The 20576-nt window shown below is 41.8% G+C and overlaps 1 protein-coding gene across 6 annotated transcripts in view; it reads left to right on the top strand.

Annotated features, from left to right (window-relative positions):
• Positions 1-1181: 1181 nt before the first annotated feature.
• The window catches only part of LOC149138746 (uncharacterized), a 142564-nt gene continuing 123169 nt past the window's right edge, over positions 1182-20576 (top strand). For 2 of the 6 annotated variants that reach the window (XM_089448377.1, XM_089448378.1), the window contains exon 1: positions 1193-1524. In XM_089448377.1, coding sequence (XP_089304503.1) covers positions 1478-1524 — 47 coding nt within the window. In that variant the 5' untranslated portion in view covers positions 1193-1477. Of the gene's footprint in view, positions 1525-20576 lie in introns of all 6 variants that reach the window. The other 4 variants (XM_089448374.1, XM_089448375.1, XM_089448376.1 and 1 more) reach the window with 4 other exon arrangements.

Here is a 20576-nt window from a genome sequence, read left to right as displayed (position 1 = left end):
AATATTTTTCTCAAAACTGGGAGCGATAAATTCCCATACCCAATTACAACTACGAGCTTACACAATATAGAAAAGAGAGATGAAAGATGATGATCAGAAACACCTACCTCGGTGCTGCTTCGTTCTAATCTGTGCGTAGTTCACTCTTTGTAAGTTATGACTACTCAGACAATTAGAAATTATGGTAGCATTGCAATATTTTTTTCTCAAATATGGGAGTAGTAAAATCCCATGCCCAACTACAACTACTTGACTCGGCACTGCTCTGCTTTGATCTATTTTTTTGTTGTGCTTCACTCTCTGGATTGCTTTTTGTTCTACAATTATTTTTTCATCAAAAGAAAGTTCAAAGAAATGACACACTATCAAAAAAAACCCACACCCGCAATGTTAAATCTCGCCATGTGCTCCAATGTAATTCACCAATCTAGTGGTTGATACCATGTCGACTTTACTCTCTCTGTTTCTTCTCATTGCATCTCATTAACCTTTAGTTTTTCTTTCTCTATCTCGTCACTTCAACCATAGATTCATTTCATTTTAAGCCGACCCATCTATCTTAGTGTTGCTTTCTTTTCATGTTTATGTTTTTTTTTTTTTTTTTTTTTTTTTTTTGCTGTGGCTCACGGACACTTTGGTTAACAGTGGCCGCTACGTCCACGAAAAAATCTGGGTTGATCGATCCCAAAAGGAATCTAGCCCCGCGGCCCACTAGCAAGGCCTAACCCCAAGGGCTTCAGGCAGAATGGACCCTGTGACCTCCCAAACGGCGAGGCACTGATTTTGACCAACTTAACTAACCCTTGAGGCTTGCTTTCTTTTCATGTTATTAACATTGAAAATTAAATATTTATTTTTCAAAATTAAATTTTATAAATTGCATTAACGGATAAGAAATCTCATGCTAAACTTATAAAAAAACTCATACTAAACTCATAAAAATCCAGAGATGAACTTATTATTATAAATTTAAAATATAAAAAATAAACTATCAAGAATCTCTAGCTCATGCTAAACTCATAAAAAAACTCATACTAAACTCATAAAAATCAAGAGATGAACTTATTATTATAAATTTAAAATATAAAAAATAAACTATCAACAATCTCCCAATCGATAGGAAAAATATATATTACATTCATCCCAATGAAAGCAATATACGACACAAGGACAGTAAGGAAATCTCATTTTGTGGAATTTCAAGGGAATTTCACGTCCATGTGCATTTGAATTTACGTTACAGTTGATTATGAGTTTGGGAAAAGATCCTCTGATTAAGCCCAACAGAGAGGTTGTTCTCACGATCATTCTTCTACCACCGCAATAGTGGTGGGATTTGAAGGAGGAGGACATCGGGCATCGAATCTGCTGGCCTCCAAACTCAATTTTGTCCTTAATTTTTTCTCATCGGCAAGTTTTCTTCCGTTTTTAATTTTCTCAAAAACCAGCGCGGGGCTCCGAAATATTTCAGGCAGAGATGCTGGAAAATACGGGGGATTCAGCCAAGCGCCAGCCTTCCTCCAGGTATTTGTTTATCACTTTACAATTTTGTATATAAGGTTCTCGTCATTTTTTTTTCCTAAGTGGGAGATCCATTTTCATGAATTATCCTTAAACTAAACTTGCAGAGGCCATCCGAGGGTTTTAAAACGCTATGATTAACATGCATTTATCTGTTTTTTCCCTATAGAGTGCTGTTAGGGTACGTCTCTTATGTTTTTTTGCACACAAAAGAATCGAATTTTGAATAAATTGACTGTAATTTCAGCCAATTGCAACCTAACAGCATTATATTGTCGTAGAAGGACCCGTTACTATTATATTCTTGGATATTTTTGTGTGATACGAACTTCGAAGAGCAGCTAGTTGAATTGAGGAGGAGCATTGCTACCGAAACTGGAAGCTAATAGAGTTTGATGACTCAAAAATTGTCAGCAGCTGGCGCGGATCTCAGAGAACGTGGGTACATAATGAACATTGAATCACATTGTGCCCTGTTTGTCTCAGAAGCAGATTTAAAAAAATATTCCTTAGAATGTGGGAGATTGGATAAGTATCATTTTGGAGATTTGACCATTGAAAATAGCAAATTAGGAAGATCCATTCATCTTTCGAATCCGGAGTGCTTGGTTGGCTTTTCTCTCAATAACGGCCTTTTAAAACATGAGAAAGCCAATGTAATAAGCTTAACGGCTGTTATGTGTATGAGTATGGCAAAAAATCAAGTAATCACACTTCAATTTGTACAAGATAGGGAGGTTATGATACAAGACCCGATACTGTCTGTATTGATACGAGTGTAAGAAACGGACGTGACACAATGAGCAAGAATAAGTTACCGTCCAGTGACCATTGACCTGAATGGATGGAAGCGTTTGATCAATTCCCTTGTAAGTTCATCTATATCCCATGATTTGCTGCCTGCAGCTACAAAAGATCAGAGCACGCAACAGTAAAATTCACAATGGAAGATTGCTAGAATCCAGCTTATATCATACTGCGTTAAATTTTCATGCCACGGTAAGCAGATCTGCTTCAGAAATACAATCCTAAACCTTGGAATCTGAAAAACTGATAAAATCCTATCAAAACAGTGAAATCTGAAAGCTAGATCTACAGACACATAGGTCTGAAAATATAAATGGCGAATATAAATCTGTAGCACTCAATCATATCTGTCTTGTATTAACTGAAAGAAGAATTACAAAGCAATAGCTCAAAACTTCAACTGTCTAACCATCCAGCGAAGCACCCAAATCTCTTTTATCGAAGTAGAGACGGATGTCTACAAGCAGTGGTGCACCCTTAAGGACTAGTGCTCCTTTACTCATGGATAGATCTGTGTCAAATAGAACGAGAACACTGGAGTTAAGTGGCTGCATGAACTCATGTGCTCATCTCAGTTGGATAACCATGCTCTCCCATAATAGCAAAACATGCTCTCACATAACAGGCAGAACACACATGCATAACTCCCAAGATTGAGTATCCCCTACTGATGAATTTGGCCCTAACCTATAGAATACTGCTATGTCACAAGGTTTGTTGAACTTCAACGTTGAGGTTCAAAATTTGGCAAACCTAATTTTTTTTTTTGGAGGTTTGGCGAACCTTATCGAACCTCATAGCCATTGAACAAGTCCTTAGCACAAATCTCATGACCTTATGTCACAACTCAATCTTGTAATCTATCCTTGCAGTTTCCAAATCCATGATAGCATTTTTTATGTTTATTGATGTTGATATCTTATTATTTTATGCTATATTTCACTTCAAAGCTAATATTTGTATATATGTAGAAAATGTATCTAGATGAACCTAATGGTGAACCTCATCAAAAAATTTGAACTTGAACTGATCCTAATTGTTGCTGAACCCAAAATCGAACTGGAATCATGTGATTGAGGACAACTGTGCCATTTAAAAATAGCACATGCATGCATGTGCCCTTACCACTGAATGTCTACATAACTGTTACGACACCTCTAGTAGAACCATGCCTAGGGTGACCTGAACCGTACCTTAAGCTCTTGGAATTGGGCTACCTTGTGTCGCTACTCCCACTAGCTGTTAGACTGATAATTCTCCATTGCTTTGCTTTAACTAATACTTCTATTACTAGTTGCTTCCACCAATAGCCATTCTCGAGAGCTATCTAACTTTCCAAGGAACCTTACCTGTCTCTTATCTTTTCTTTCGCCCTTACCACCCTAGAGAAATAAAGAATGAAAAAAGAGATATGTCCCTTCTTCCTCCCTTCTCTTCCCCTAACTTCCTCCTCTCTCTACCATTCTCTTTTGTCCTTCTACCCCCCTCTAATGCACCTATATAACCATGCCCTCCCATAATAGACATAACATGCACACAGAACTCCTAAAACCATGTATGCCCCACTCATGCAATGTGTCCCGAATCCCAACCCATAGAGAATTGTTCCATCTAAAAATAGTGCATGCATGCATGCGACCTTATACACTGAATGCATACATAACTACTATTGCACCTCCACTAGATCCCTCTAATGCACCTCAATCAATTGGCCCTCCTTAACATTGCAATCTGCACTGTGTTGTACATAGATTGGTGTTGGAAAACTTTGCTAAAATCTGCTAGCATTGGGAATGAACACCTCAAAGCAACCAGTAAATTCACATAACATGTACAATTATAATGAAAGATCCAATGATGATTCAAATTATATCAACTTCAAAAAAATAGATGAAGTAGATGAGGTAATCCCTTATGACCCACAACCCCTATGACACCTCATATTGTAAAAGGTTACATGTGATTTATGTTGCATTGATGGAGATTCGATGTTGGTTCCTTGGAGCATTTGGATCAACAGGGTGTTGTTTTTCCACAATGCTGGTGTCTAGGATAGAATCTTAAGACTTAAATTACTAAGGCTACCAAACCAAGTATCACAAGTCTACTTTTCAATAGCGGAATAAAATACGATAGTAAATCAATATGTGCATAATATAGACAACTTTTTACAATTTTTACAACCCAAATTCGTTATATTATTCCAACTGAATAATGCAATGGTCTAGGGCTCCCGTATTAGGGATAATGGCCCTCATACATCCACTGATACAAGACAACAACAACTAGGGCTTGGTGTCTGTCATGACGACCACCAATCTACCCCGAACAAGATACTCTGACCATCTAGTTGTAGTGCGCTCTCGCAGCTTCTCTCGGTCGTACCCTGTACACATCTGCCTGATCCTTCCGCTCCCGATCTGCAACACTTGCCTCTATCAATGCACCAAGTCCATCTGGCCATTGAATCTCGACTCTAATTTGCTCTCTTAGCTGATTGTTCGTCCTTCAACGCATTCCTTCAGCTCCCGATCTGCAACACCTGCCTCTATTAATGCACCAAGTCCACTTGGCCACTGAACCTTGACTCTAATATGCTCTCTTAGCTGACTGTTCGTTCTTCAACGCATCAACACATCGAGACTCCTGTCGAGTTGTTCACAACTCTGTTTGTGAACAACTCTCAACTGCCCACTGTTGCTCCTCAGCTACTCAGGGACTTCAACCCACTATAGTCTTCTTGCGCTGCTCCAATGAAGACTAACATAGGGCTGCCACCTATCACTGCAAGATGTCCTTCTCCCACAATGAACACGGGCTAGGAGGATTGCCCTTCTTCTGCTGTAGATGTCCTTCTCCACAAGGCAAGTCTAGGGCAACTCAAACTGCTCCTGGCTGATTAGACCCTTGAGCTCCTTTTTGCCACATCTAACAATCCCTTAGTCCTTCAAGGGACTTGTTTCTTCGGGCTTGAAGCAAGCCTCTACAATCCTCCCAAGTTGTTCTTTAGGCTGCTCCAACTCTGCCTTATCTAGGCCCACACTTGGTCCACTCTCACGCTACCCTCCAACAGACCATGAGTGTCCATTACATGCTATAGCACCCGCTCACAGGTTAGGGCATCCAACCATTAAGATCACCTTTCCTTTTGGCTACTAACAGAGTTCAACACTCTGTCATCTTCTAGGACACTGATCCACCTCCATTAATTCAACTCAAATACAACAAACATACCTTTGCATGCTCCAAGGGTTGGTGTAGTATTGTTGCAAGTCTGGTGCTCTAGTTAGGGTTTGTTGGCAAGCTGCTACAATCCTTTATCTACCTCCCAGACCTCTTGCTTGATTGCGACCTCCCTCCAAACAAGTCTGCACACCTTTTTCTGCTGCTCTGGGCTATTTCCAATCCTCAAACATGCCTTTCGCCCTACCTGCTTCAAGGAGACTAGGACTACGGCCTGCCTGTACCCACAAACAACCTCTCGACTCCCTGTTCCAAAGAGTATAAGGCCTACGGCCTGCCTGAAATCTATAGCAAGGGCTGCAATCTTCTTCTAAGAGAGATGTGCCACCAAAAATATGCCAACACACCACACAAATCTGCCCTCAAGCAATGCGACAACCTTCCTGCTCCTTACTTGGACTTGTTAGAGACAAATAGGCCCAACCAAATAGTCCCAACCTCACCCATCCTTTTTTTTCTTGAGCTCGGCTACCTCAGATGTATTACATATGAGAAAGATGCACTTAGGATATGTCTTATGCCTCCACACATGAGTCCTTTTCATACTTTCTCATGTGGCTTCAATAAACTAACCTTGTGGGCTTGTACAACTGCCATAAGGCCTCCTAAGATCTAGGCCGTTCTTAACTTTGTGGATTTGAGTGATTTTCGTTGCCTTTGGTTGCTCTCGAAGTCCTCTATCATCTCCATCACTCAAACCATCAAAACACATCGGATTCACACCCACATGCTTGGGTGCAAAGCCCACGTGCTTGGGTTCTAAGCCCACAAGCATATTTGTGTGCCCATTCCTCCAAAACCCACTAGCCTAGGGTTTGGAGTACCTCCCAAATTACAAATCTCAACATATGGGAGTATTGTTCTTCATGGAGCCCCTTTTCTTCATTGCATTGGGCCGCTTGATGGAGGTCTTTGGTTGGATGAACTTCACTTCTTTGTTGGATCACTATGCTTGCCACATGGTCTTATCACATGTGCTTGCCTCGTTGATCACCCTTTGATTGTATTTTTGATGTATGTAGAGAACACTGTCTCATTATGGTGGTTTGGTATATATGCTTATCTTGGAAATGGATGATTGTTCTAGTCCCCACTCTTAAAAGGGGATAGATGATTGTTATGTTAGGAAATATCTGGTTCATGATTGTTGCAGTTTCTGAGTGACTTTTGCATGATGATGTGGTATGATGTTGGTGTCACTAGGAGTGTTCCATGATGGTGTTAGGAGATTTATAGTTCGTGATCATTGGGGTTTCCTAATGGCTTTTACACGATGATGACATTCTTGTGAGTTTTGATGTAGTATCCTTATTTATCAAGATTCCCTTGGATGAGGCAGTTCATGTTATAAAAGAAGTCACTGATCCAGAAACAACTAAGCTTGTGGAGATTTGTTTGCGTTCCTCTTTTTTTTTATATTTATTTATCAGTTTCCAAGGAGGTTATTATGAGCAGATATCTGGGGTTGCCATGGAATCACCCCTCTCACCAATTGTCTCTAATCTATACATGGAGAACTTTGAGAAGAAAGCACTTGACTCATACCTTTTGAAACCAACTTGGTGGAAAAGATTTGTTGATGACACCAACATAAAGTGGACTCATGGTAGGGCAGAGCTTGAGAAGTTTTTCAATCATCTTAACTCTATCTCATCTGAAATCAAGTTTACTATGGAACTTGAAGAAAACAATAGCATTCCTTTTTTAGATGTCCTTGTGATCAGAAAGGAGGATGGTACTTTAGGACATCAGGTCTTTAGGAAGAAAACCCACACTGAAAACTATCTTCATGCTGAATCTTACCACCATCCAGCCCAAAAATTTGGTGTCCTTAACACTCTTGTTGTTAGGGCCTTGAGAATATCCGATTTTGATCACCTTAATGAAGAAATTGAGCACTTGACCTTGATTTTTAGAAGTTTAGGATACAAGGATAAGGACATTAAGAAAGCTATAAAGAGAGCTGAAGGAAAGGTCCTCTCTAAGGGCCCTCAAGCTAGATGTGGGGAAGTATTCCTTCCTTCCATTCAAGGAATTACAGATAAGATCGCAAAGATTTTAGGAAAGAAGGACATATTCACTCAGTTTACAACATCTGGAACGATTAGGCAAAGAATGAGGTCCGTAAGGATTGCATCGATCATCAACAACTTAAGGGAGTTTATAAGATTGATTGTTCTTGTGGTAGAAGTTATATTGGAGAGACATGGCACTCTTTAAAAACAAGACTAAAAGAGCATGGAGCCGACATTAAGAATGGAAGATCATGCACCTCAGCCCTTGCTGAGCACTCCTCAAAGACAAAGCATCATGTTTGCCTAGAGAATGCCAAAATTATCGCTAGGGAGGAGCACTATCAAAGGAGGAAAATCAGAGAAGCCCTTGAAATTATGAAATATCCACACAATCTAAACAAAGATGGTGGGAGTGAGATCAGTGAAAATTGGCTTCTCCTGATTAGACATATCAACTTTAAGGATCGCTTCAGAGGTATAGTATCTCAGGTATATCTTTCTTTCCCTTCCTTATCTTGAATTTCTTTAGGATTTAGCTCTGTCATTGACATTATAAAAAAAAATTAGCTTTAATTTTCTATTATTTATTAGCTAGGTGATTATTTATTTCATTTATGATTAATAATTATTTATGCCCAATGATAATAAAGAATTTTATTTATTACAAATAAATAATATATTACAAATAAATAATTTATTACAAATAAATAATTTATTATTAATGGGTGAATAAGTAATTATTAATGGTTTGTTATTTATATTTATATTTGTTTTATTTCTTTTAGTGGTTTAGGATTCTTTGCCCTTATCTTTTTATTAGTTGTTTCTTTTTTTGCTAAAGCAAGAGTTGGTCCTTCTATTATGTTAAATTTGGACAACTAGGTCCAAACTCCATGTTCTGATGCTCAGATTAAGAGGCTAATATTTTTGTTGGATTCCTCTTTCTGAGAGGTGTAAAATCCATATAAAAATAGTCTTAATCCGATGAGCGGAACTTATATTTTGAATTTATTATTCTTAATAAATTATATGTGCTAGGTCAGCCAGTTTTGTAATGTAGGCTCACATGCCCAACAGATGTGTCACACACCCTCATTGATGTATATATATACAGGTAAAGTTGGAGAGAATTGCATGACAACACAACTCACATGCTAGGGTTTCTGCTGCTAGGGTTTCGCAGAAGTCTGACCAGCGTTGAGGGTTGTTGTGACACATGCTGGTTAAAGGGTTGTTGTGACACATGCTGGGCTGGCTGACCAAAGGAGACTTTGCTGGTTGAAGCATCCTGCTGACCGCCGAAACGAACACATACATTCTTTTCTTGTTTCTGATTTGTCTTCTATAAGATCTGCTTATATGTTCTATCTGCATTTTGCTTATCTACTTGTATGATTGCTGTGAGAAAAGTGAAATTGCTCTTAGCATAGAACATCTACAAAACTTAACATGGTATCAGAGCTGAGGTGAAGACAAACTCTATCTATAGGAATAATCATCAAAGGATTGGAGATCTCGCTCTGGTTTTCAAGAGAAGGATGACGCAGTTCTAATGCGTGCATCCTATGCGCAGTTCAGGGTTGAATGCATACAGGTTAATCTTGGAATTCAGACAAGGTCGAATAGGCGGGTTGTATCAAGAACGGAGCAGTAGTTCGGATATATGAATGCGCAGCATTTTAGACGATCGTTCTGAGATCGATGCGCGAAGGATCATATAAGAACAACGCTGTCCGAGGATCGATAAATCAGCCGAACAGTATAAAGACTGTCCTGGAAGTCTTAGGCAAATCACAGGTGGATTATCGTGTTTCAGTTGAATGATTAACTGAAGCTGCGCTAGTCTACGATAGGTAGACACGCGGTCAAAGGGTTGCCACCATCACGGGAGTTTTGGTGGACGGACGCGTGGGCCGGGATATATATTTGCAGGTTTATACATATTCGTCAGAACGTTGGAAGCAGACAGCAAGGAGAACGCGCAGGTCTGTCAAGCCAACACGTGGACTGGGGTATGTATGAACAGGCTTATATGTATAAGCATAGACGCGGAAGGAAGGTTGCGCAAAACTGCTGAGGTACGTGCCGGTTATATATATATCCACGGGTATATTGGCGTGAACCGTAAGGGGATTGCGTAAACAGCAAATCATATATGCAGGTTTAGATACGCTGGTGCGTAGATGAACCAAAAGACTGATACGTGGGCAACTGGTTTATGAGAACGCGGAGCGTCGGGATAAAACAGCACGCCGTTATACAGCGGATTCGGGAAGACTGTCACGTGGACAGGGTCTATAGGCAGCGCAGACTTATTAAGAGGTTGATATACAGATTGGCGGCTTAACTTATTAGGTAAGCGGGTTGCAGAAGGACGCGTGGACAACAGCAAATGAAATAGGCAGGACTGTTGATATAAGGACGCGTGGACAGCAGCAGACGCATATCTATGTGTCGAAGGCTGGTACGTGGCAGTGAGATCCGATAGTCGCGTACGACTTGTTAAGGATCTAACACGTGGACAGGTTCATAACATGGCTGCGCAAGACCTGTAAAGTGCTGGAAGCACTTAGACAATAGCGCAGAAGGTGCGTGTGCAGACTGGTTTGTGGGTCGAAGGATTCGGGTAGCCGTGTGAATATACGACAGGGTGCTGATCTATAATAGCAGTGGACGCAGTACAGAAGTCTCATATTCGGTAGCAGCTGTTTCGATTGAAGACTATATACGCACCGTGAATCTATACGCACAACAATGAAGAGATACGCTGTCATCTATACGCACAACAATGAATACGCTGTCATGATATAATAGTCTATTCGCTGTCACCATTCACATAGTCATGAAGGCATGAAAAATATAGTCAAGTATTGGAAGAAGCCGAAGGTATAAAGAGGAACCATAATCAAGGCATGGAGCCGTTGTTCATGAAGCCGCAGTCATGCATTGGACTAAGGCATGAAAAATGCAATCAAGTATTAAAAGAAGCCGCAATCATAATGTTGTTCAAACCATTATACACTACGCATACATAAGGATATATATACGCAGGGCAGACAATATAACCGCAAGATTTGTATATGCAATGATGCAGTCATGCAGGCAATTGCATATGTATATATATATGTAGTCGATATAGATATCAATGCACAACTTTCACACTCAGGAAATGCAATATACAATACGCAGATCAGGGAAGCAAAACGCAAAAGGAGAAATATTCACGCAGGTTTCCATATGATGTACTCACGGAAATTTCAGGTGTGGTAGCCGCAGTCAAAAGATAAGGTATTCGTATATGCAGTGATCTAATCTCAGGTATAGTAGACCTGCATTCAAGGGCGATAGATCACATTATAGACTACAACTCAGATTATTATAATCCGCAGATCACAGATTGATGGATCAGTTAGAAGGTTGGACCTAGCCACTGCCAAGCAGTTACAGCGTGGAGGATCCATGTTAATGGCACGTAGCTGTAGGTGATGACATGTATATGAACTAAAGAATGATGCACATTAATAAAGGGTAGCATGTTAAAGGGCAGCGACTTTAGTGATATTTGGACAATGTTTCTTGATGTAAGGAAGTGATTCTTGTATGACAGTGATTTATATGGCTGTGACATGACAATGATATATAGGGCAGCATGATGATAATCACAACTATTGCAGCATGGCGTCATATGCAGTGATGCAGCAAGTGGACCTAGATGTAGTACTATGATAGGTGAAGCCGTCACTTTGGAGAATCAGTTAAAGCAGAATGTCTTCAACTGATCTCATCGTTATAAAAGATCATCCATGCTCAGATCTAGACAAGTCAAAGTGTTGACTTATGTTGTAAATGTACTCTCTCTCTCTTTCTCTGCTGAACCTTGAAGATAAAAGAAGAATTGATCAAGGGTTTCCCCACACATGAAACAAGGATGAAGGAATTTGATAATGAAAGAAATACTGCTGTGTACATTCAAAACCGATGCCCTCATTCCGCTTTGGACTCCAAAACTCCCGAAGAGGTTTTCTCTGGTAAGAAACCTGATGTCTCACATTTTAGAATTTTTGGATGTCCTGTCTATTTTCATGTGCCGAAAGAAAAGAGAAGTAAGCTGGATGCTACTGGGAAGAAAGGAATGTTTGTGGGCTACAGTGAGACTTCTAAGGCATATAGAGTCTATGTACCTGGTCAAAGGGAAGTAGAGATAAGCCATGATGTCACTTTTGACGAAGATGCTTCCTTGAAGAAAGTAGTAGATCTTCTTAGATCTGAAGAAAACCATGAAGAAAGACCTGGAAGTCTGGAAGGATGCTATGCATGAAGAATATGAGGCTATTATGAAGAATGATGTCTGGGATGTGTTCCCGAGACCGAAGGACAAATCTGTTGTCACCGCTAAATGGCTCTACAAGATTAAACATGGATCTGATGGGAGTGCTGAAAAGTTTAAGGCAAGATTTGTTGCCCGTAGCTTCTCTCAAAAGGAAGGAATTGACTATGACGATATATTTGCACCTGTGGCTCGATATACCACCATCCGATCCATCATAGCCCTTGCTGCTACGCAAGGATGGAGTCTTCATCAGATGGATGTCAAGACCGCTTTTCTGCATGGTGCAATAAAGGAAGAGGTGTATGTAGAACAACCTCTGGGATTTGAAGTTCAAGATCGAGACACTCATGTCTGCAGGTTGAAGAAAGCCCTCTATGGGTTAAAGCAAGCACCCGAGCTTGGTATGAGAGGATGGATAGTTACTTGATGAAGCTGGGCTTCACTCGAAGCAATGCTGATCCATACCTTTACTTTAAGGTTGAGGAAGGAAAGCCTCTCATTCTAGTGCTGTATGTGGACGACCTCTTCCTGACAGGTGATGACCCTCCCATTCATCAATGTAAGAGGGAGCTTGCTGCTGAGTTCGAGATGAAAGACCTAGGACTGATGCACTATTTCCTAGGCCTGGAGGTCTGGCAGAGACCTGGAGAGATTTTCCTTTCTCAAGGAAAGTATATTGTGAAGCTTCTGGAAAGATTTGGGATGGTGGACTGTAAGTCCGTGCCGACACCAATGGAACTCAACTTTAAGAAGTTGAGTGGCAGCGCTGCAGGGCCTATCTTGGCCAATCCTACTGAGTATCGTCAACTCATAGGAGCTTTGATGTTCTTAGTGAACACCCGTCCGGACATATGTTTTGCAGTGAATACTTTGAGTCAACAGTTGGTTGAGCCTCATCATTCTCACTGGGTTGGTGCCAAGAATCTTTTGAGATATCTTCGGGGCACGATAAACCATGGGCTGAGATACACTGCCGGGAGTGTAATACTCCGGGGATATACTGATGCCGATTGGGCTGGCAGTGTGGTGGATCGTAAGAGCACATCTGGATGCTGTTTCAATCTTGGTTCTGCTTCGATCTCATGGATGAGCAGGAAGCAGAAGTCAGTGGCTTTGAGCACCGCGGAGGCCGAATACATTGCTGCTAGTATGGCCTGTTGTGAAGCAGTTTGGTTGAGGAAGCTCTTTAGTGAGCTGTTCCAACATGTGCTAGATACCACTGTAATACTCTGTGATAATCAGAGTGGGATTCGTATGACTGAGAATCCTGTGTTCCACGACCGATCCAAGCATATTGATATCAGGTACCACTTTATCCGGGATATGGTACAGCGAGGCGCCGTAAGGCTCGATCATATAGGAACTGATGAGCAGGTCGCGGATATTCTCACTAAGCCCCTGGGGAAGGTCAAGTTCCTAACCTTCCGTGAGAGTCTTGGTGTCGTGGAAAGACCCTATGATGTGGGTCCTGTTGGACGATGAGCTCTGGGAGCTCTGGGGGGCTTTGGGGATAGCTTCTCGGAGCTATAAGCACTCATAATGCTTCTGCCCCACCCTTGTGATTACTGAGCTGGTTCGCCACTCATTTAATCTGTGCCCCGTATGCATCCTACCCATTGAGTTCAGGGCTCATGGGAAGTACCTCTCATTTGGCCAATGAGGTGTGGAAAAGCTAGAGACTATTAGCAAAGACTGATGGACGCATCAGAGATTGCCGTACTCTCTATCTAGGATGGCATGGTCCAACCACTTGATCTGGGATTAAGATTTGTGAGGTCTGGGACCTCTGGACTGATTATGTCAGTCGGGGAATGATGTCTTTGTGACTGACCCACTTCTGTTCTGAAATAAAGAAGCCAGCAAAGCAAGTTTCGGCGGGATGACTCACGATGTTAATTGCACTAATAGATGGAGTTCTCCCTAGTTGAGAGGGAGTGTTAAATTTGGACAACTAGGTCCAAACTCCATGTTCTGATGCTCAGATTAAGAGGCTAATATTTTTGTTGGATTCCTCTTTCTGAGAGGTGTAAAATCCATATAAAAATAGTCTTAATCCGATGAGCGGAACTTATATTTTGAATTTATTATTCTTAATAAATTATATGTGCTAGGTCAGCCAGTTTTGTAATGTAGGCTCACATGCCCAACAGATGTGTCACACACCCTCATTGATGTATATATATACAGGTAAAGTTGGAGAGAATTGCATGACAACACAACTCACATGCTAGGGTTTCTGCTGCTAGGGTTTCGCAGAAGTCTGACCAGCGTTGAGGGTTGTTGTGACACATGCTGGTTAAAGGGTTGTTGTGACACATGCTGGGCTGGCTGACCAAAGTAGACTTTGCTGGTTGAAGCATCCTGCTGACCGCCGAAACGAACACATACATTCTTTTCTTGTTTCTGATTTGTCTTCTATAAGATCTGCTTATATGTTCTATCTGCATTTTGCTTATCTACTTGTATGATTGCTGTGAGAAAAGTGAAATTGCTCTTAGCATAGAACATCTACAAAACTTAACATATTATCTTAACACTAAAAATATGTTACATAAAATACATCGCGCCCGAGGAGGAAGTGGGCTGAAAAAGAAAGCAATCTTCCGGCTTAGGGAAGAAAGACAACACCTCGAGAAAACTGGCCTAGGGCCTATGAGAAAACCAAACTCACGGCCTCCATCGCCTGAGAGCAAAACAAAACGAGAACCCGACAGATTGATAAACGGACCCCAAGAGGGGAATAGAGACCTTATCAAAAAGATTTCGGGTCCGCTGGGGTTCACCCGGACCCACTAACCTGCTCATCGAACCTAAGCCGTTGATCTGCAGCTCCAAGATCCAATGGCTGAGGGAGATATCGGGCGAAGAAGAAGCAGGGGGAATACCCGCCCGATGATCACCCGGACCCACAAACCTGTTCCTCGAACCTAAGCCGTTGATCTGCAGCTCCATGATCCAACGACTGAGGGAAATATCAGGCGGAGAAGAAGCAGGAGGAATACCCGCCCGATGTGGGCGGTATTCTCTCTCCTCCGAGTGCCACATGTTGACCACTGAGTGGCATCGCATACATTTCTGGGAAACCACTTCGGGTTTTGAGGGCGCTCGATAACCCGGAAACTGCTTTGCCACCCGATAACGCGAAACCGCGGAAACTCTGCACCTGCTGCCATCCAATCATCTGAGCCACCTGTTAGGACGGATTGACACAAAATTCTAGCTGCCCGCTCACTAACCGAGCTCCCAGCAGCACCAATGAGCTGGCTATCTATGGTGTTTCTCCGCGAGACCCGAGTATGCCCAATCTCAAGTTGATTTTCTATCAAACCCCTGTCGTCCATTAATGAAAGGTTAACTATTAGATACCCTGCCTGTGCTGATACTGCTCCTTGTTTGCGTGGGCCAGAGTGTAACAGCCCTCCCGCAGTTGACCTGCGGGTACCGACTCCCACAAGCAGCACTTGTTGTCTCTTGTGCATCTCACCCCTTCATTGGCTAGCCAGTCCAATACTCTGTTGGCATCTCTGCGCACATGAACAAAACTGAGAGTTCTTAGAATTCTTAGGTGCGATTGAATTCGGTGATAGACCTGCAAAAGTCTCCAGTGTCTCGAGACTTTGTCTGGTGCAGTACCCGAGCCTAGCCGCTTGACCGAATTAATGATTAATTCCGAGTCAGCCTCGATGATAGTGTTATGTAAATTGTACTTTATCAGAATTTCCAAGCATTGCTCCATGGCCATGAGTTCAGCCATATTGTTGGTGGCCCTCCCCAGGTGACTGTGAAAGATGACTTTAATGTTGCCCTCTTCATCTCTGATGACTCCTCCATAACCAGCATCCCCAGGGTTACCTTTTGAGGCACCATCTATATTGAATTTTAAAAAGCCATGTGGAGGGGGTTGCCAGAAAGCCTTTCCTTCTGAAATGTGCTTTGCTGCCTTATTTAAGCCCTTAGGGACGTGTGACTGTAGTCCCAACAGTTCCAGAATTTGAGCATCTCGGTGACCCGGGGGCTTTTCAGGAGAATGCTTCTAGAGGGCATTTACAGTTTCTTTGAGCTGTTTTAGGATTTGTGCTGTGATGCTTTGAGTTGAGCCGGATTTGTCTTTGAAGATCCTGTTGTTACGTTCTTTCCAGACATTCCAGATCAAGAATCCTGGAATCAGAGCCCAGGCTGTATTTACTGTCTCATTGTCCGAGAAGTCCTTCCTCCAGTTCTTCAAAGTACCATTGATGTCATTTTCATTCCTGTCTGTCTGCTTGAAGATATCTGCTACCCAATTCCATAAGATTGAGGTGAAGGAGCAGAGGTTGAGAAGATGATTCATAGTTTCTTCCTGCATGCCACATAATTGGCATCTTGATGGACCAACAAAACCTCTCTTTTTGAGATTCTCCCAAGTTAGAATCTTTTCGTGCTGAACCAGCCACTTGAACAGTTTGATCTTTGTCCAGTGTGGGTTGTTCCATAGGTCTTTCCAAGTCTTGTCAGGGCTTGGGAAGTTAAGTCCCGTGGCTATTCTTTTGGCTTCTTTGAGGTTGAAGATACCCTCGTTATTGCTACTCCATCTTAGCAGATCATTCGAGGTTGAGGTCAAAATTTGTCTCTTTTCCAGAATGGCTTCCAGAGCTTTAGCTTGGGTCTTCAACGGGGTCTCATCACTATAATCTGGTAGCTTCCAAATTCTCCATTTACCATTGTCCCTTGACTGATCCCAATAGTCACTTACTTTTTTTCAGTCCTTTGTTGATGGTGTCATTTTGGATGATATCTAGTTCCTCTCTACCCAGGTTATTTTCCTGCTGCCAGTTGTCCTCCCAAAACCAGGCAAGATTTCCATTTTTGATCTCCCAGAAACTGTGTTTCTGAACTAAAGCTTTGTTCTCCCAGGCCTTGTTCCAAATATGAGAACCTCTGATGTGTCCTGTCATTCTTATGTGGTCCGTTTCTTGCCAATCCATAGCATATTTTTGTTTCCAAAGTTTAGCCCAGGGGTTTCTTATTTCCTTTAGCCATCTCCACCAAAGTTTTGCCCCCAAAACTTTGCTTAGAGTATCCGGGTCCTGGAGACCCAAACCACCATGGGATTTGGGTTTGCAGAGCTTTTCCCAAGCTACCAGAGCCCATTTCTTTTTCTCTTCCCCTTTGCCCCAAAGAAAATCCCTTTGAATATTCCTAATTTGCTGTAAGACTCCTGTTGGTGCCAGAAGGGTTGATAACATGTAGATTGGGATGGTTTGAAGTACTGCCTTAGTGAGGACTAGCCTCCCTACTAAATTCAAGGATCTGCTTGTCCACTTGCTGACTTTGTCCTTCAATTTGTTCGTTACAGACTCCCAGATGTCCTTGCTCAGCGGTTTGTCTGTGAGGGGTATTCCCAGATATTTTGAAGGCAGAAGCTCTCTTTGAAATCCTAGGATTCTGGAGAGATTTATTTGAATTGAAATATCAGTATTGAAAAAGAAAACTTTAGATTTTGTGAGGCTTACCTCAGTACCAACAGCCAGTGCAAACTCATGCAGGATTTGTTTGAAAGCTTTGGCTTCCTTGACTGTGGGTGTGCCCTGCAGCATAGTGTCGTCCACAAATTGTTGATGGGTCAGAGTATCCCCATTCTGAGTGAGTCTAAGTCCCTGGATTCTTCCTTCCTCCTTGGCTGAAGTGATTGCTTTGCCCAATCCTTCCATCATGAGAATGAAGAGGAAAGGGGAGAGAGGATCACCTTGCCTGAGACCTCTCGATGGCCTGAAGGTTCTGGAAGGGGAGCCATTAAGAATAATAGAACAACTGGTAGTGGTAACAAGAGCCATGACCCATCTTATCCAGTTGTAGTCAAAGCCATATGCTTTAAGAACTTCCCTGATGTAAGACCAGCTTAGTTTATCATAAGCTTTCGCTATGTCTAGCTGTATTATCATGCCTGCTTGCTTATTGGTCTTGAGGGAATGCACCACTTCATGAGCTTGAATGATATTATTGAGAATTTGCCTGCCTTCCACGTATCCAGTCTGTTCCTCCAACACAAGTGTTGGAAGAAGGGGTTTGAGTCTGTTGGCAATTACTTTGGAGATGATTTTGTACACCACGTTGCATAAAGCTATGGGTTTGAATCTGTCTGGAGTAACGACTTTTTCCTGTTTAGGGATTAAGGCAATGAAGGATTCATTAAGCGCTCTCAGAACAATTTTAGATTTTCTCGAGTCCTCCACAACATCCAGAATGTCATGTTTGACTATTTCCCAGCATGTTTTGAAGAAGTCAACATTGAAACCATCTGGGCCTGGAGCTTTCCCATTATGCATCTCGTTGATTACTTCATTGACCTCTCCCTCTATCACTGGCCTATTGAGATTATAATTGTCTTCCTTGGTTACCAGTTTTGGAATATGCTGAGTAAATCTTTTAGTGAATTGAGATCTGTCAGCCATGGTCTCCTCTGCAATACTTTGAAAATGTTGAACCAATACAACTTCCATTTCCTTATGAGTATCTTGTTCTATCCCTTGGGGATCTGTAAGTTTTGTGATCCTGTTATGAGCCCTGTGTGCCATGGTAGACTTGTGGAAGAACCTAGTGTTTCTCTCCCCTTCCTTAATCCATTGCACTCTGGATTTCTGTCTCCAGAAGATTTCCTCCTGCTGGCATCTGTTATCCCATTCTTGTTGAAGTGAGTCCGCTTGCATTTTCCTTTCCTCTGTGAAGCCTTCTGTGATGAGAATTTGGTTAATTTCCTGTAATTTCTTTTCCACTTCTCCTTTGGCTTTAAATATGTTGCCAAACTCTTTTTTGTTCCATTCTTTAAGCTTTCTCTTGATGTGTTTGAGTCTATGATGCAGGAGGAACATTTTTGTACCTTGGGTGGGTATTTCTTCAGTCCACCAATTTCCAATGTTAGTGATGAAATCAGGGTGAGTGAGCTAGCCATTTTCCAACCTAAAGGGTTTGTTCCTCGGGGTTCCAATAAAGGAAGCTTCCAGTTGGATGGGCCAGTGGTCCGAGCCTCCAAAAGGGAGTATGAAAGCTGTCATGATACGACCGGTGAGAAGGAGATCCTCCGAGATTATGAATCTGTCTAATCTTGAGGCTACTTGGGAAGTTCCCCCTCTTTTGTTGTTCCATGTGAAAATGCCATTTATTGTATCCATATCCACCAGTCTCATATTGTTAAGGAAGTTTTGGAAGGCTATTGAGTCTCTACCAAGTGTTCTGGTTCCTCCTTTTTTCTCTGTGAGAGATTTGATCATATTGAAGTTCCCCCCCCAGAATCCAGGGCATTGCAGGGTGTCTTTCTCTCAGTTCCTCCAGAGAGGTGAGGAGCCTGAGTTTATCTTCCAGTAGTTGAGGACCATAGACATTAGTGATCATGTAACAATCCTTGTCCCCCACATGTTGGATAACCAATGAAAGGTGGTTTCTGGATGCCTCAGCATCCAGGATCCCAAATTTTTGAGGATTCCATAGAGTGAGAATTCCTCCAGTTGATTTATATGCTTTGAATTCTAGATACTTATACTTAATTAGCCATTTGCTATGCTTATCTCTCATTTTATCTGCTGAGCATTTTGTTTCCTGTATAAACACCATATCTGGTTTTTCTTCTTTTATTATGTTACTGAGATTTCTTTGTTTTCTTTTACTCCCTAGTCCTCTAATGTTCCAGGTTGTAAGCTTCATAATGATGGGTTTGTAAAGGAGTAACTGGTGAGATCTTTCATCTTACCTGAATTAATCATGAGTTTTCCACACTCTGTCAGCAGTTCATTCTGTCTCTTCCTTCCTCTTTTCTTGCCTGGGTTTTTGTTGGAGTGTCCTGATATTATCCCCATTGATTTAACCCCTTTGTTCTCCTGGCTGTCGTGGCTCCTTTTGACTCCTACAGCCTTTGTGTGAGACCTGTTGAGGAATAGTTGTTGTACTCTATCAAACTCCTCTTGTGGTAGAGAGTCAATACCTTTGTTGATTCCCTGCTCTAAAAACTTTTCTAGTTCAAGGTTCTCCCTCTCAAGGATCTCCTGTAGGTCTTGGTCCTCCATACCTACTTCGCTTGGGGTCATCTCATGGTCCCTTCCAAGTTCCATAGTGCTCAATGGGTCCCCCTTTTGTTCATTGTGTTCTTGTATGATTTCCATGCTGTCCTCTTTTTCCTTCTCTCTTTGATAGTCCTCTGGGTTCTTGTGCATTCCATTTTCTTCTCCTTCTTCTTCTAAAATTTCAAAACTATTGTGACTTGGTAACTTGCTTTCACTAGGTTTCTTTTGAGACTTTTTTGTCCCTCCTTTCCCTCTGCCTCCCACTTTGGTGAAACCTTCAGGGTCTTTTCCTTTGTTGGTTTTCGGGTGTTCCTCCTTTTTGTTTAGTGGGCAGTCTCTGAAGAGGTGTCCATGTTCATGACATTTACGACATCTGAATGGAATGTGTTCGTAGTCAACTGCTTGTACCCATTGCTCGTCATAAACTTCTAGGATGACTCATTCGATAGTGCTCCTGATAAGTCCATCTCTACACATATGCGAGCAAAGGAGGTATATTTCCCTCGTAGAGTCGCCTCTGATATCTTTATAAAATGCCCTAATTTGTTACCTATAGCTTTTAAAGATTTCGGCATCCAATAATCTAAAGGTAAGGAGTATAATCTAATCCATATCGGGACCGATGTG

The sequence above is a fragment of the Pinus tabuliformis genome, chromosome X (assembly GCF_031772625.1).
Source record: "Pinus tabuliformis cultivar Carrire ecotype Pingquan chromosome X, CPIR1, whole genome shotgun sequence".
Taxonomy (NCBI): domain Eukaryota; kingdom Viridiplantae; phylum Streptophyta; class Pinopsida; order Pinales; family Pinaceae; genus Pinus; species Pinus tabuliformis.
This window is presented reverse-complemented; position numbering and strand designations above follow the sequence as displayed.